This window comes from Stegostoma tigrinum, chromosome 2 (assembly GCF_030684315.1).
Source record: "Stegostoma tigrinum isolate sSteTig4 chromosome 2, sSteTig4.hap1, whole genome shotgun sequence".
Lineage (NCBI taxonomy): Eukaryota > Metazoa > Chordata > Chondrichthyes > Orectolobiformes > Stegostomatidae > Stegostoma > Stegostoma tigrinum.
In genome coordinates this window covers 153,252,525-153,268,678 of record NC_081355.1, presented here as the reverse complement: position 1 = coordinate 153,268,678, position 16,154 = coordinate 153,252,525, and the positions used below count along the sequence as shown (strand labels likewise).

Here is a 16,154-nt window from a genome sequence, read left to right as displayed (position 1 = left end):
ATGGCCGCAGCGCTGAAGGAGGACTTTTTATATTTGCTTGTGGGAGGTGGATGTTGCTGGCTAAGCCAGTATTTACTTTTCTGAATCTGAATGGCTTTTTAGGCCATTTCAGATGGAAGTTAAGAGTCATCCAAATTGCTGTCGGTCTGAAGACACATGGAGGCCAGACCAGGAAGAGATGGTAGATTTCCTTCCCTAAGGGACATTGATGAACCTGTCATTTGCACATGGTCCTGCAAATGTTTTCTTTTCAGGTAAATGATCCAATTCCTTTTGAAAATATCAATTTACCTGACCAACACTACATTCTCAAGTATTATATTCCAGATCCCAGTTACTTGTCATGTGAAAAGATTTTTCCTCATGTCACCATTGCTTCTTGCCAGTTACCTGACATCTGTGCTCTCGCTGCTTCACAGTTCTTCCACCACTGGAAACAATGTCTTTCTCTCTACTTTATCACTACCCTTATAATTTTACTCCTCTGTCAAATCTCCTTAATCTTTTCCTCTCCAAGGAAAATAATCCCAACTTCTCCAATGTAACTATGTCCCTGGAACCATTTTCATGAATCTATTTTGCACCCTCTCTGAGATCTTCACAAACTTCCTAAAGCCTGATGCCCAGAACCGGCCACAATACTCCAAAGTGAGGCTAAACCTGTACTTTATGCATGTTTAATGCCACTTCTCTGATATTGTTATGTCTGCCTCTTTTAACAAAGCCCAGAATATTCTGTGCTTTATCAACCACCCTCTCAGCTTGTCCTGTTACCTGCAATGATTTTAAGCACATACACAACCAGATCACTCTGGCCCTGTGCTCATTGTAGAGTTCAGCCCTTTGTTTTATATTTCATTCTTTCAAAGTTAATCCATGCACATTTCTCTGCCCTGCATCTCATCTCTTCTGCCATTTGCTTGCACAATTCACCAACATTTCCATGTCCTTTTCATGATCCTACTCATGGTTCACAGTATCCCCATGTTTCATATCATCCGCAAGTTTTGGAATTGTGCGCTGTACACTAAGATTGCATCATTACAATGCATAGAGAAGAGTAACATTCCTTATACCAATCCCTGGGGAACTTCACCATAAACTTTGCTTTAGTCCGACAAACAACCACTGCTCCGTAATTTAGTATCATTTGGCTGCTCTCCCTTTTGTGGGATAAACTGTAATATATTAAATATGTAGTATCTATATTTTAATATTATTTATAATAAGCTTTGGGGGTTTCTGGTTTTTGAGTTAGTAACCGGTGGATTTTCTGTATATCTGAAGTTAATAATTAATTTGTAAGCATTTCTGTAACCATAGTGATTTAGCTTAATAACAATTTTTGAAGTCTGGCTTTAGAGTGAAGGAGTTTTGTGCATTACTATTCGATGCTGCCATGTGTTTTTTTCAAACCTCTTGCTTATACACAGTGATTATCACCTTCCTAGTTTAATCCTCCCTCACTGGACTGTACTTGCACTGCCTGCCTTCTGAGTTGGCTACTGTGTTGGTTGAACTTTGCGTGTCATCTCAGAAAAACGTGATATCTCACTCACAGAACAGATAGTTAATATGATCAGGTATTACTAACTCTGCCTTTTCCATCATTTAAACTAATCATAAGTACAAGAACTGCCTCGTGAGAATAACTCTCTAATGTTATGCTTTGCATGCAATTTCCAGGAAGTTTTTTTTTCTGCCATCATATGTCAGCAGTTCCTTTCAGGTTAAACTCTGTCAATTTGGACAGGCAAAGCATAATGGTAAAGTGAGCAACAACATTGTCAGTTTCTAAATCCCTACCTAATTGTAAATTTCTCCATGTTTTGAAAGAAGGCAAAAACCAACAAGTACCTTTGGAGGGACCAGTTGCCTGCGGCTGATCGAATACAAGCGCGAAAGGATATGGCAAAGTTTGAGAAATGCCACAACTTCCTGAAGAACCCACGCCACCTGCCTCCTCAAAAAGGAGGCAAATCGCTCATCATTCCAAAAAGGACAGTGCCAAAGAAGGTTGCTGGAAGACGCATATTTATAGACCAAAGGTATAAAGTGCCCAGCTTAGTACTGGGGTTTATTTCTAGAGGTGTAGAATTGAAATGTGAAAAAGCTGTGTCAAATTCATATAGAAACTTGATTAGACTATGCTTGGGGTACTGTGTACCCTTTTGAATTCATGTAATAAAAAGACTAAAGAATAGGTGCTGGAGAAGTCTTGAATGATACTGGAACTGGCAGACAATACTTACAAGTAAAAGCTGGGACCCTTTTCTCTGGGAATGACATGACAGAAATTTTAAAAAATCATGAAGAGATTCAATAAGATGCATGTAGACAAGATTTTTCCAGTTTCAGGCAAGACAGGAAGCTATAAATATGAGAGAGCCACTGATAAATGATTTTCAGGAGAAACGTCTTTTTTCAAAACGTGGTAAGATTGGCTTGCTGGCACGTGGCTTAGTTGAGGGGAAGAGTATATCTGTCTGGCAATGAATTAGTGGCAAAAATAGAGATAAGTGATTCAGAACAAATTGCCAACACACAGTTGTGGTTGCAAAGTGAATGAGATGAGAAATATACAGTATTTGTGAGAGGCAGGAAAAATGCCAAAGGAGGGAGAGTAGTCCTGACAGTAAAGGATGGCATTAGAGACAAAGGATCTGATTTAAGAAGATGGGAAAAGTAAATTGGGTATGGGTAGAAATTAGGAATAGCACAGAACTAGTAAGTACTGATGGGGTCGTTTATAGGCCCCGTAATAGAAGTTATAGTGTTGGTCAAAGCATTAAGCAAGAAGTTGGGGAGGCGGTGGCACAGTGGTCTCATTGCTAGACTGTTAATCCAGAGACGCAGAGAATATTCTGGGGACCTGGCTTCAAATCCCACCATGGCAAATAGTGGACACAAAAACTCTTTTGTGCTCCTAAGATGCAGCTTGGCCTGCTGTGTCCATCCAGCTCCACACTTCGTTACCTTGGATCCTCCAGCATCTGCAGTTCCCATTATCTCATGGCAAATGGTGGAATTTGAATTCAATAAAAATCTGAATCTAAGGGCCTAATGATGACCATGAAACAACTGTCAGGAAAAACCCATCTGGCTCACTCATGTCCACATTTGGAGGCCACATTTAGAGTATTGTGCGCAGGTTTGTGCCCAATTTCTCAGGAAGGATGTACCGGCACTGGAGTGGGTTTAGAGGATGTTCATGAGAATAGTCCCAGGAATGAAAAGCTTAACATGTGAGGAACGTTTGAGGACTCTGGGTTACTCGGTAGAGTTTAGATTAGATTAGATTACATTCCCTACAGTGTGGAAACAGGCCCTTTGGCCCAACAGGTCCACACCGCCTCTTGAAGCATCCCACCCAGACCCATCCCCCTATAAGCCACACACCCCTAAACACTATGGGCAATTTAGCATCAGAGATAATGGGAACTGCAGATGCTGGAGAATCCAGGAAAACAAAGTGTGAGGCTGGATGAACACAGCAGGCCACACAGCATTTCAGGAGCACAAAAGCTGACATTTCGGGCCTAGACCCTTCATCAGAGCTGATCCACCTAGCCTGCACATCTTTGGACTGTGAGAGGAAACTGGAGCACCCGGAGGAAACCCACGCAGACACGGGGAGAATGTGCAAACTCCACACAGACAGTTACCCGAGACTGGAATCAAACCCAGGTCCCTGGTGCTGTGAGGCAGCAGTGCTAACCATTGAGCCACTGTGCCGCCCCAGTTTAGGAGGATGAGGCGGTGGGGGGGATCTAATTGAAACTTATAGAATACTGAATGGCCTGGACAGAGTAGATGTTGGGAAAATGTTTCCATTGGTAGGAGAGACTAGGACCCGAGGGCACAGCCTTAGAGTAAAGGGAAGATCTTTTAGAATGGATTTAAAGAGACATTTCTTCAGCCAGAGAGTGGTGAATCTATGGAATTCACTGCCACAGAAGGCTGTGGAGGCCAGGTTGTTGAGTATATTTAAGATGGAGATAGATAGGTTCTTGATTGTCAGGGGGATCAAGGGTTATGGGGAGAAAGCGGAAGAGGAACTTATCAGCCATGATTGAATGGTGGAGCAGACTTGATGAGCTGAATGGCATAATTTCTGCACCTATGTCTTATGGTCCTATGGTCCTTTAGGGAAGAAAACTGCCATCCTTACTTGGTAGGACTTAACTTGTGCAGGCCAGTCCGGGTAAGGACTGCATTTCTTTTTCCTAAAGGATATTCTTGAACCAGATGGGGTTTTTTATGACAATTGACAATGATTTCTTGGTCATCATTAGTCTTTTAATAGAAGATTTTTAGTGAGTTCAGATTCCAGCAACTGTCGTGCTGGTATTTGAACTCCTCAAACATTATCTAGTCTACTAGTCCAGTGATGACACCATTAGGTTATCACCTCTCCTAAAATTAACCAGAACAGAAGCATTAGTCTTTAACAATGTGAAAATGATTAGAAGGAGAAGAGTCTGTGATGTGCAGTGTTTGTCTTCAATCAGAACGTTCAGTATCAAAAATAATAAAGCATTGGGAGAGACACGGTGGCTCAGTGGTTAGCATTGCTGCCTCATAGAACTAGGGACCTGGGTTCAATTCCACCCTCGCGCAACCATCTGTGTGGAGTTTGCACATCCTCCCTCTGTCTGTGTGGGTTTCCTCTGGGTGCTCTGGTTTCCTCCCACAGTCCAAGGATGTGCAGGTTAGGTGGATTGGTCATGCTAAATTGCCCATAATGTCCACAGATGTGCAGGCTAGGTGGGTTACCTATGGGAAATACAGGATTACAGTGATACAGTTGCGGGGTAGCACTGGATGGAATGCTATTCGGAGGCATATTGTGGACTTGATGGGTTGATTGGTCTGCTTCCATACTGTAGGGATTCAATTCAAGGAAAACCTGGATGTCCTTTGTGAGATTAATATATAATTTTTTTGTTTCGCAGTGACCCCAATGAGCCTATTCCCGTCTTTCTGGCAAATCCACCTATTATTCTGTTCACAAACTACAAAGTGGGACAAGTGTATGAAGTGAGTACAAGTGGTTCAGTAATTTCAAATAATAAAGTTAAATAATTTGATTGTGTTTTTCCCCTTCTTCTCCCCAACCACCTCAATCCGTCCATGAGGCTGTGAGTTACATGGATGGCATGTTTGGGAAGTCATCACATCACTGCTTCAACAACTGGAGGAAGGGACTGAAGGAAATAGGTTACTGCCAGGCAGACCATGAGAAACAGGCAGGTAGTGCAGAAGTCCCCTTGAGTACCATTGCATATCAGTTTTCCATTTTGGAAGGTGTTGAGGTGCTGATCCCTCAAGGGAGTGAAGTCAGAACCAAACCTGTGGTATTGTGAGAACAACTGAACAATGGGCTAATTTTCAAAGAACAGAGGATTCGGGTACAGTTGGGGTGTACTCCTTCAACTGGAAGATAAGACAAACAAATCCAGAGTTTCCTGGATGACAAAGGAGTTAGAAATTAATGCTAGAAAGAAAAAAGGGTGCTATGACGGGTTAAAATGGGAAATACGATTGAGAACCAACAGGAATACTGAAGGCTTAAAGGAGAGTTGAAAGAGCAAATAAGAGAAGGAAAGGGGAATTAAAGGAAAAGACTAGCTGTTAATATAAAGGGAAATCTTCATTTAGCATATAAATAATAAACAACTGGTTAAAGGAAGAAGAGGGCTGATTAGAGTCCCAAAAGAGAATTTACACATAGAGACGAGGGTCACAGCAGAGGTGTTAAATGGATATTTTACATCAGTCTTTAAAAAAGAGGAGGATGCTTCCCAAGCCATGGTGACAGGGACAGAAATGCTGTCACCAGAACGGTCAAAATTAATAAGGAAAAAGTCTTCGACATATTGCAGATACTTAATGGATCATCCCTACAGTGTGGAAACAGGCCCTTCAGCCCATCAAACCTCCACACCGAACCTCACAACATCCCACCCAGACCCACCCCGTTATAACCCACCTAATCTACATGTCCCTGAACACTACGGGCAGTTTAGCACGGCCAGTCCAACTAGCATGTACATCTTTGGACTGTGAGAGGAAACCAGAGCACCCGGAGGAAATCCACACAGACACATAGGGAATGTACAAACTCCACACAGACAGTTGCTCGAAGATGGAATTGAACCCAGGTCCCTGGCGCTGTGAGGCAGCAGTGCTGATAACTGAGCCAAAGTGCGAACAGAGCTGCATCCAAAATTTTGAGGGAAATTAGGGCAGAAATTGTAGGGACCCTGACCATGATCTTTCATGTATCCCTGGACTCGGGCAAGGTGCCAAAATACTGGAGACTTTGTCACCTTGTTCAGGAAAGATTGCAAGGATAATCCCAGCAATTACAAACCAGTCAGATTAACTTTGGTGGTGGGAAGGCTTCTAAGACTAGTTCTTTGTGATAGAATTAGCAGCCGCATGGAAAGTGATGGGTTGATCAGGAAGAGTTGGAAACCTGGAAAATAGGAGCAGGAGTAGCCATTTGGTCCTTCAATATAATCATTGGTGACCATCCAATTCAATATCCTTTTCCTGCTTCCTCCCCATTCCTTTAATCACTTTAGCACTAAGAACTATATCTTAACTACTTGTCGAAAACAGTCAATGATCTGGCCTCATTCACTTTTTGTGGTAGAGAATTCCACAGACTAACCAGTCTCTGGGTGAAGAAATTACAAATCTCAGTCCTAATGGACCAACCCATACCCTTAAACTGTGTGACCCCGATTCTGGAATTCCCAGCCGTCGGGAACATCTATCCTCTCTGTACCCTGTCTAGTCCTGTTAGAATTTTGTATAGACTTTTATGTGATTCTCCCGCTCTAGTCCTTTTTAAAATTCATTTAGGGGACATGGGTATTGTTGTGGGCCCACATTTATTGTTGTTAACGCCAGTGAATATAGCCCTAACAGGTCAAATCTCTCTTCATACATCAGCCCTGCCGTCCCAGGAATCAATCTGGTAAACCTTTGCTAAAGTCAGAACATCCTTCCACAGGAAAGGAGACAATAACTGCATGTAGTACTCCAGGTGTTCTCTCATTGAGGCCCTATGTAGTTGCAGCAAGGCATCCCTGCTCCTGTACTCGAATCCTGTTGCTATGAAGACCAACATATCATTTGCCTGCTGCACCTGCATTCTTACATTCAGTGATTGTGAACAAGGACAGCCAGGTCTTGTTGTGCCTCCCCTTTGCTCAACCTATCACCATTCAGATAATAATGTTCCTTCCTGTTTTTGCTACCAAAGTGAATAACTTCACATTTATCCACATTATACTTCATCTGTCATGCGCTTTACCACTCACTCAACTTGTCCAAATCACGGTGAAGTACCTCTGCACCCTCCCAGTCAGCTTTGTTTTACCTGAGTCAGCTTTGAGTCAGCATCGATTTCCAAAGGGAAAATCATATTTTACTACGTTGCTGGAGTTTTTTGAAGAGATATAAGAAAGGCTCAATGTGGTAACATTTTTGAAGTGGCATATTCCCAGAAAGCATTTGATACAGTGCGACAAAACAGACTTGAGAGGAAAGTTATAGGTCATGGTATGAAACGAACAGTAGCTATATGGATATAAAATTGCCAGAGTATTGGGCAACAGAGAGTAATAGTCAATGGGTATTTTTCAGGTTGTAGGAAGGTTTGTAGTGGAGTTCCCCAGGGATTGGTATTAGGACCATTGCTTTTCCTGATATATATTAATGATCTGGATCTGTGTGCAGGGAACAATTTGATAGTTTGCAGATGACATGAAACTTGGAATAATTGTAAACTGTGAGGGGGATTGTGTGGATCTTCAAAAGTACATCGACAAGTTGATGGAGAAGGTTCATAGGACACAGATGAGCTTTAATGCAGAGAAGTTTGAGATGATGCACTTTGGTCAGAAGAACATTGGAAAACAAGACAAAATAAGGGGTACAATTTTACAGTCCATGCAAGAACAGAAGTCCTGGTGTATATGTGCACAGATGATTGAAGGAGGATTCAGTTGTCTTGTCCAGAAACCGAGCACCACATCTAATCTGAGACTCCAGTGTATTGCTACATTGTTTGAGGTTCTGACATTTGGATGAGATGTTAAACTGAGATCCTCTATTTGCCCCATCAGGTAGACATAAAAGATCCTATGGCACTATGAAGAGAATAGTCAGGGAGTTATCCCAGTGTCTTGGTCAGCATTTATCTCTTAATCAACATCAAAAGGAAAATCTCAGAAGTAAAGTTTGTCGGGTGATTGCTATTTGTGAGACCTTGCGGTGTTCAAATTGACTATGGTATTGCCTAGTTTGTTCCAGTGATCACAATTCAAAGAGTAACCAATTCAAAGTTTCTCTTCAAAGCCCATTCTGATATTATCAGGTTGTGAAAGGTGCTATATAAATATAAGTCATTTGTTCTCCAAATGTTTCTATTCATTTGTGGAATGTGAACGTGGCTGGTTGGCCAGCATTTCTTGCCCATCCCTAGTTGCCCTATTTCTAAGTCAGGATGGTAAGAGGATTGGAGGGGGACTTGGAGGTGGTGGTGTTTCCCTATGTGTGCTGCACATGTCCTTCTAGATGGAAGTGGTCGTGGGTTTGGAAGTGCTGTCTGAGGATCTTTGGTGAATTTCTGCAGTGCACATTGTAGATGGTATACATTGCTGCTACTGAGCATCAGTGGTGGAGGGAGTGCATACTTGTGGATACAATGCCAGTCAAGCGGGCTGCTTTGTCCTGGATGGTGTTAAGCTTCTTGAGTGTTGTTGGGGCTGTACTCATCCAGGCAAGTGTGGAGTATTCCATCACACCTCTGACTTGTGCCTTGTGGATGGTGGACAGGCTTTGAGGAGTCAGGAGGTGAGTTACTGGCCACAGTATTCCTAACTTCTGGCCTGCTCTGAGGCACTGTGTATATGTGGTAAGTCCAGTTGAGCCTCTGGTCAATGATTACGCCCAGGATGTTGATAGTGGGGGATTCAGTTATGGTAAAACCATTGAATATCAGGGTGTGGTGGTTAGATTGTCTCTTATTGGTGATGGTCATAGCCTAGCATTTGTATGGTGCAAATGTCAATTGTCGCTTTTCAGCCCAAGCCTGGATTTTGTCCAGATCTTGTTGCACTTGAACATAGACTGCTTCAGTATCTGAGGAGTCCCAAATGGTGCTGAACATTGTGCTATCATCAGCAGACACCCTACCTCTGATGGAGGGAAGGTCATTCATGAAGCAGCTGAAGATGGTTGGGCCCAGGACATTACCCTGTGGAACTCCTGCAGAGATGTCCTGGAGCTGAGGTGATTGACCCCCATGCTTCACACAGTTGAATGCAGCCTTGATATCAAGGGCTGTCACTTTCACCTCACCTCTGGAATTCAGCTGTTTTGTCTACGTTTGAACTTGTAATGAGGTCAGGAGCTGAGTGGCCCTGGCAGAACTCAAACTGGACATCACTGAGCAGGATATTGCTGAGCAGGTGCTGCTTGGTAGCACTGTTACTGACACCTTCCATCACTTTATTGATGATTGAGAGTAGACTGATGGGGCAGTAATTGGCCAGGTTGGATTTGTCCTGCTTTTTGTGTACAGGACATACCGTTTCTTGATATCACATGAAGTGAACTGAATTGGCTGAAAACTGTATCTGTAATGCAGGGGACCATGGAGGAGGCCGAGATGGATCATCCACTTGGCACTTCTGGCTGAAGATTGCTGCGAATGCTCCAGCCTTATCTTTTGCACCGATATGCTGGGTTCTTCCATCATTGAGGATGGGGATATTTGTGGAGCCTCCTCCTCAAGTGAGTTGATTAATTGCCCACTACCATTCAAACTGCAGACCTTAATTCTGATCCAATGGTTGTGGGATCGCTTAGCTCTGTCTATCACTTGCTGCTTTCACTGTTTGACGTGCAAGTAGTCCTGTTTGGTGGCACCACCGGGTTGATACCTCATCTTCAGGCATGCCTGGTGCAGCTACTGGCAAGCCCTCCTTCACTCTTCATTGAACCAGGTTTGACTCCCTGGTTTGAAGGTAATGTTTGAATGGGTGATATGCTGAGCCATGAGGTTTTAATGGCTGAAATATGCATTTAGAATATTTATAGCCTTTGCAAAATAGAAGGAAAAGGGCTCGTCCATGTGACTAGCTGCCGTTAAACTTGGCAATGTCTTTTTTGAAGACATTTCACTTTTTAAGTAAATGTGTTTTTGCCACCACAGAATCAGTAGATACAAGAATTTAAAGTAAACATTTATACACTGTTATACTGGAACAAAGAACAAAGAAACCTACAGCACAGGAACAGGCCCTTCAGCCCTCCAAGCCTGCGCCGATCAAGATCCTCTGTCTAACCTGTCATCTATATACTGCAATATAATTTCAAAGATTTGCTTGGCAGATTATCTTTGCGTATATTGTAGTACAGGTAACATCAAGGAAAAGTCACAATATTCTTCCCAGACCACAGGACTGCTCTCTCATTACAAGGTAATGGGTGGTGATAGTTTAATCTGAGGGTCACCATATCTTAAGGTTACCTTCTTGGTAACCTGAGTAGGAATTTAATCTGCGCTGTTGACATCACTGCATTATAAACCAGCCACTTGACCCAACAAACAACTAATTTCACTTTATTGCAAATCATTTAATTTCTGAGGGAGATTAAAATCCACAGCTAGGACTTTAAGGGTGTGCAGTATTTGCCCAAGCTTCCTGTGGTAATGTAGCCAAATACATTCAATTGTCAGTCTAACATTACATACTATGATTCAGTCTTGGTTGGTTACATTCCATAAATGACGGAGTAGTCAAGATATTTTGTTAGAAAGTATTTGAACTTCCTTGTCCTCCAACTTTCAGTATTGTTTCTTTTGTAGTTGTCTTTTTCTTTTAACTGAATCTCTCCTTTGCCCTCTCCTTCTGAATCCATTACTTCTTTGTTGTCAAATGACCGGGGTACCTCTGGATTCTTGCCTAGTTTTTGGCAGTAGTTCTAACAGCCTGGCGTTGTCACAACCCGACTCCCACAAGTGCAGATGCCTTTTGCTGCATTCCCAGCTATGGCCTGTAAACTGGCTTTAAGTTAATAAGATAGCAAAGGGCAATTAACGTTGTCTAAAGGATGTAGAATTGGTTACTTTAACAAGGCCTAGAATGTGCTTTTTGGACTGAGGCAAATACTTTTCTAAAACTCCTCAGGTGACTGGTGAAATTCATAAAGCCTCAATTCACTTCCCACAAAAATGTTGCTAGACCCCTCCCTCCAATCTTAGCAAATAGCCCTTCCACCAAACTTCCACAGTATACACACATGGTAAATAACTTAGTTAGGTAAGTTAGAAAATTGCTGACATAGGCAAAGAAATGTAACAAGGATCTAACTGCCTGTAATTCACAATTACAACTCAAATGTGAACATGGCCAAACAATTTGAACCCAAGACAGCCTTCACGCTCTCCTAATACTTTACAGAAGCAAAATAGTGTTTTTATTTGTTCAGGGGAGGTGGGTATTATTGGCTGGGTTAGCATTTAATTCTTATCACTAACTATCTCTTCAACTGAGTGGCTTACTAGGGTCATTTGAGACAGGTGCTGGAGTCAATCACATTTAATAAAAACATAAGAAATAGGAACAGAGCAGGCTGTCTGGGCCATCGGGCCTGCTGTGCCATTTTATCACATCGTGGTTGATCTTCTTGTAGACTTAGCTCCACTTACCCACCTGTTCACCATAACACTTCACTCCTTTACAGTTCAAAAATCTATCTATCTTTGCCTAAAATCATTCATCGAGGAAGCCTCAACTGCTTCACAGGACAGGGAATGCCATCGATTCACAACCCTTTGTTGTCAAAGAAGTTCTTCCTCAACTCTGCAAAATCTGCTATCCCTTATTTTGAGGCTATGTCATCTAGTTGTGGTTTCACTCACCAGTAGAAACAAACTCCCTGCTACTACCTATTCTCTTCATAATTTTTTATGTTTCTATAAGATCCCCCTCTTGTTCTAAATTCCAATGAACTTAGTCCCAGTCTCCTTAATCGCTCCCCAAAGCCAACCCTTTCAACCCTGGAATCAACCTAGTGCACTTGCTCTGCACTTTCTCAAGTAAGCAGACCAAACTTGTATATAGAACTCCAGGTGAGGCCTTACCAGCACCCTATACAGCTGTAGCATAACCTCCCTGTTTTTAAACTCCATCCCTCGAGCAATGAAGGGCAACATTCTATTTGTCTTTTTAATTACCTGTTACACCTGCAAACCAACATTTTGTGATTCACACACAAGGACGCCAAGGTCCCTCTGCACAGTGGCATCCTGTGATTTTTCACCTTTTTAATAATAGTCCATTTTGCTGTTATTTTTGCCAAAATGGATAATCTCACATTTAGCAACATTGTACTCCATCTGCCAGATTCTTGCACACTCACTTAACCCATCTTTATCCTTCTGCAGACTTTCAGTGTCCTCTGCACACTTTGCTCTACCAGTCATCTTAGTGTCAGCTGCAAACTTTGACACATTTGGTACTCAACTCTAAATCATCTATGTAAATTGTAAATAGTTGCAGACCCAACACTGACTCCTGAGGCACACCACTAGCCACTGATCGCAAACCAGAAAAACACCCGTTTATCTCCACTCTTTGCTTTCCTTTAGTTAACCGTCTTCTCTCCATGCTAATATATTACCCATAATATCATGTACCATTATCTTTTGCAGCAGCCTTTTGCAGCGGTCCTTTGTCGAATGTCTTTGGAAATCCAGCTGCACCACATTTACCAGTTCCCTGTTGTCTACCATGCTCATAATGTCCTCAAAGTAAATTAGTTAAACATGACTTGCCTTGCATGAACCCATGTTGTGTCTCCCAGATGGGACAATTTCTATCCAGATGTCTTGCCATTTCTAGTTCGATAGATTTAAGCATTTTTCCGATGACAGAAGTTAAGCTAACAGGCCCATTGTTACACGCCTTTTGTCTACCTCCTTTTTTAAACAGTGGCGTCACGTTTGCTCTTTCCAATCTGTTGAACCACCCTAGATTCCTGGGGAAAATGACAAATGCACTTATGGTAATTTACCTAAATTCGTGAACTCTAGGGTGGTTCCGTCAGATTGGAAGGCAGCAAATGTGACACCACTTCAAGATTCCTGGGATGCATTCCATCAGGGCCAGGAGACTTGTCTACCTTTAGCCCCATTAGCTTGCCTACCACCACCTGTTTAGTGATAATTATTTATCGTTTCTAGGTCCTCACCTGCCATAGCTTTCTTATCAATTATTGGCATGGTATTAGCTCTGTCAAGATCGACTCAAAATGCCTGTTTAACACCTCAGCCATTCCTTTATTTTTGATTATTAAATCAACCTTCTCATCCTGTCAAGGACCAATGTTTACCTTAGACCGTTGTTTTCATGTTATATATTTGTAGAAACCTTTGCTATCTGTTTTTATATTCTGAGATAATTTACTTTCGTAATCCATCTTAATTGTCTTTATATCAGAGATAATGGGAACTGCAGATGCTGGACAATCCGAGATAACAAAGTGTGGAACTGGATGAACACAGCAGGACAACAGCATCACTTTTGTTCTCCTAAGATGCTACTTGGCCTGCTGTGTTCAACCAGCTCCACACTTTGTTAACTTTCTTTATAGTTCTTTTATGCCTTTCTGTTGACCTTTTAAAGGTTTTCTAATTCCCTAGATTTCCACTAATCTTTGCCTCTTTGTGTGCATTTGCTTCCAATTTGGTACCCTCTTTTGTTTCCTTAGTTATCCACGGCTGATTATCCCTTTTCCCACAATCTGTCCATTTCACTAGTATATACTTTTGCTGAGCACTGTGAAAAATCGCTTTGAATGTCCTCCACTCTTCCTCAATTGTCCCACCATTTGCTCCCAGTCCATCTTAGGCAACTCCATCCTCATCCTGTTGCAGGCCCCCTTGTTTAAGCACAAGCTGCTGGTATTTTACCTTCTCAACTTTCATCTGTATTTTAAATTCAACCATAGTTTGATCACTCTTTCCGTGAGGATCCCCAACTGTGAGCATCAATTGTTCCTGTCTCTTTACACAGGATCAGATCTAGGATAGCTTGCCCCCTCATTTGTTCCGTTACATACTGTTCAGGGAAACTATCATGGATACATTCTATGAACTCCTCAAGACTACCTTGATTGACTTAGTTTGACCAATCAATATGTAGATTAAAACCCATCATGTTAGTTGCCGTACCACTTCTGTGAGTATCAGTTATTTCTGTGGATCTGGAGTTATGCATAGGCCAAACTAGGTTATGATGAAAAGTTTCCTTTTCAAAAAGACATTAGTGAACCATTTACAGTAATTGGTTGTAATTAGGTTAGCTTTTCAATTCCAGATTTACAGAAACAGTTGAATTTAAGTTTCACAATCAGCAGTAACATAATAGGATTTGAAACCATTCCAACAGAGTATTAAACTGCAATGTCAGGCTACTGACATTACTAATGAACTACTGTCTCTTCCCAGGCAGTAAAATTGTGACAATATGTAGTGGTATATAACCATTGTATCCAATGCCCAAGCATAAACATGGTGAAATAAAAATGGAAAAAATTGAACCAGGAAGCATTGTTGCAGCCGGAGAAACAAAATTGATGATGACTTTCTATCAGAACTTAGTGATTCCACTTAGAATCATGGAATTGTTTTTGCACTGTAGATTATTAAGGTTTTTGTGTTTGTGCTAGTTTCTCTAAGCAGCATTTCCCACATTGCTGCTCCCTGTTAGCATTGAATATTCTTCCTTTTCAAATAATAATCAATCTCTTCTTGAATGCCTTGTTTGAAAATGCTTTTCTTATGTCATTAATGCTTCTTTTACCAATTAGCTTAAAACTGTGCCTGTTGGTTCTCAATTATTCCACCAGCGAGAGCAGTTTTTCAATACCTTCTATGTCCAGACCTTTTATGATTTCAAACACCTCCATCAAATCTCCACTCAACCTCAATGTATGTTGAGAATAGGCAACAGCACCTCCTCCACGACATTCCTCATCACTGGCGACCTGCAAGGCTGTGTACTCAGCCCCTTATTATACTCCCTGTACACTCGTGACTGTGTGGCCAAATTTTGTCTGAACTCTATCTACAAGTTTGCTGACAACGCCACCATTGGAGGCCGGATCGCAAACAAAAACAAAACAGAATACAGAAAAGAGAGAGAGTACGTGATGTAAAGGTAACAATCTCTCCATGGATATCAGCAAAACAAAAGAGCTGGTCATTGACTTCAGGAAGTAAGTAGCAGGGCACACCCCTGACTGCATCAGTGGAGCTGAGGCAGAGATGGTCGAAAGTGTCAAGTTCCTGGGAGTGATGATCACCAACAATCTGTTCTGGTTCTCCCACATTGATGCAATGATCTAAAAAGCACAACAATGCCTCTACTTCCTTGGAAGCCTAAGGAAATTTGGCGTGTCCATAAAAACTCTTACCAATTTTTGTAGATGCACCATAGAAAGCATTCTATCTGAGTGCATCAAGACTTGGTACGACAACTGCACTGCCCAGGACCCTAAGAAATTACAGAGAGTTGTGAACATAGTCCAGCCCATCACGCAAGCCAACCTTCCATTCATTGACTCTATCTGTACTTCTTGCTGCCTTGGAAAGTCAACCAACATAATCAAAGATGCCTCCCACCCCAGTTATAATTTCTTCCAACCTCCTGTTGGCAGAAGATACAAAAGCTTAAACACACATACCAAAAGATTCAAGAACAGCTTCTTCCCTGCTGTTATTAGTCTTCTGAAAGGATCTGTGAAGTTTTAAATTTAGTATTGATTTTGCTGTTTGTGCAGCTTCTCTGCATGTGTAACATTGCATTTCTGGTACTGTTCTATTACCCTTGTGTAATTTGTATGGTATTATCTACCTGTACAGTACAGAAAAACAAACATTTCACTGTACCCAGGTATGTGACAATAATAAATTAAATCAAATCACATCAAAATATTATTACACAATTGCTTCACACTTCCCTGCATTAAATCTCATCTGCCACTTGACTTTCCATTGCCTCCATCCAAACCATGCTCCAAACAGAACATATGTACGTTCATCTCACTTAGGTTCTCACAGCACA

General features: G+C 41.7%; 1 protein-coding gene across 6 annotated transcripts in view; it reads left to right on the top strand.

The window, feature by feature from the left end:
- Positions 1-16,154, top strand: part of dlec1 (DLEC1 cilia and flagella associated protein) — a 181,819-nt gene that overhangs the window by 34,257 nt on the left and 131,408 nt on the right. For 5 of the 6 annotated variants that reach the window (XM_059640337.1, XM_059640334.1, XM_059640338.1 and 2 more), the window contains 2 exons: positions 1,837-2,048; positions 4,956-5,040. In XM_059640337.1, coding sequence (XP_059496320.1) covers positions 1,837-2,048; positions 4,956-5,040 — 297 coding nt within the window. The remainder of the gene's footprint in view (positions 1-1,836; positions 2,049-4,955; positions 5,041-16,154) is intronic. The other variant, XM_059640341.1, reaches the window with a different exon arrangement.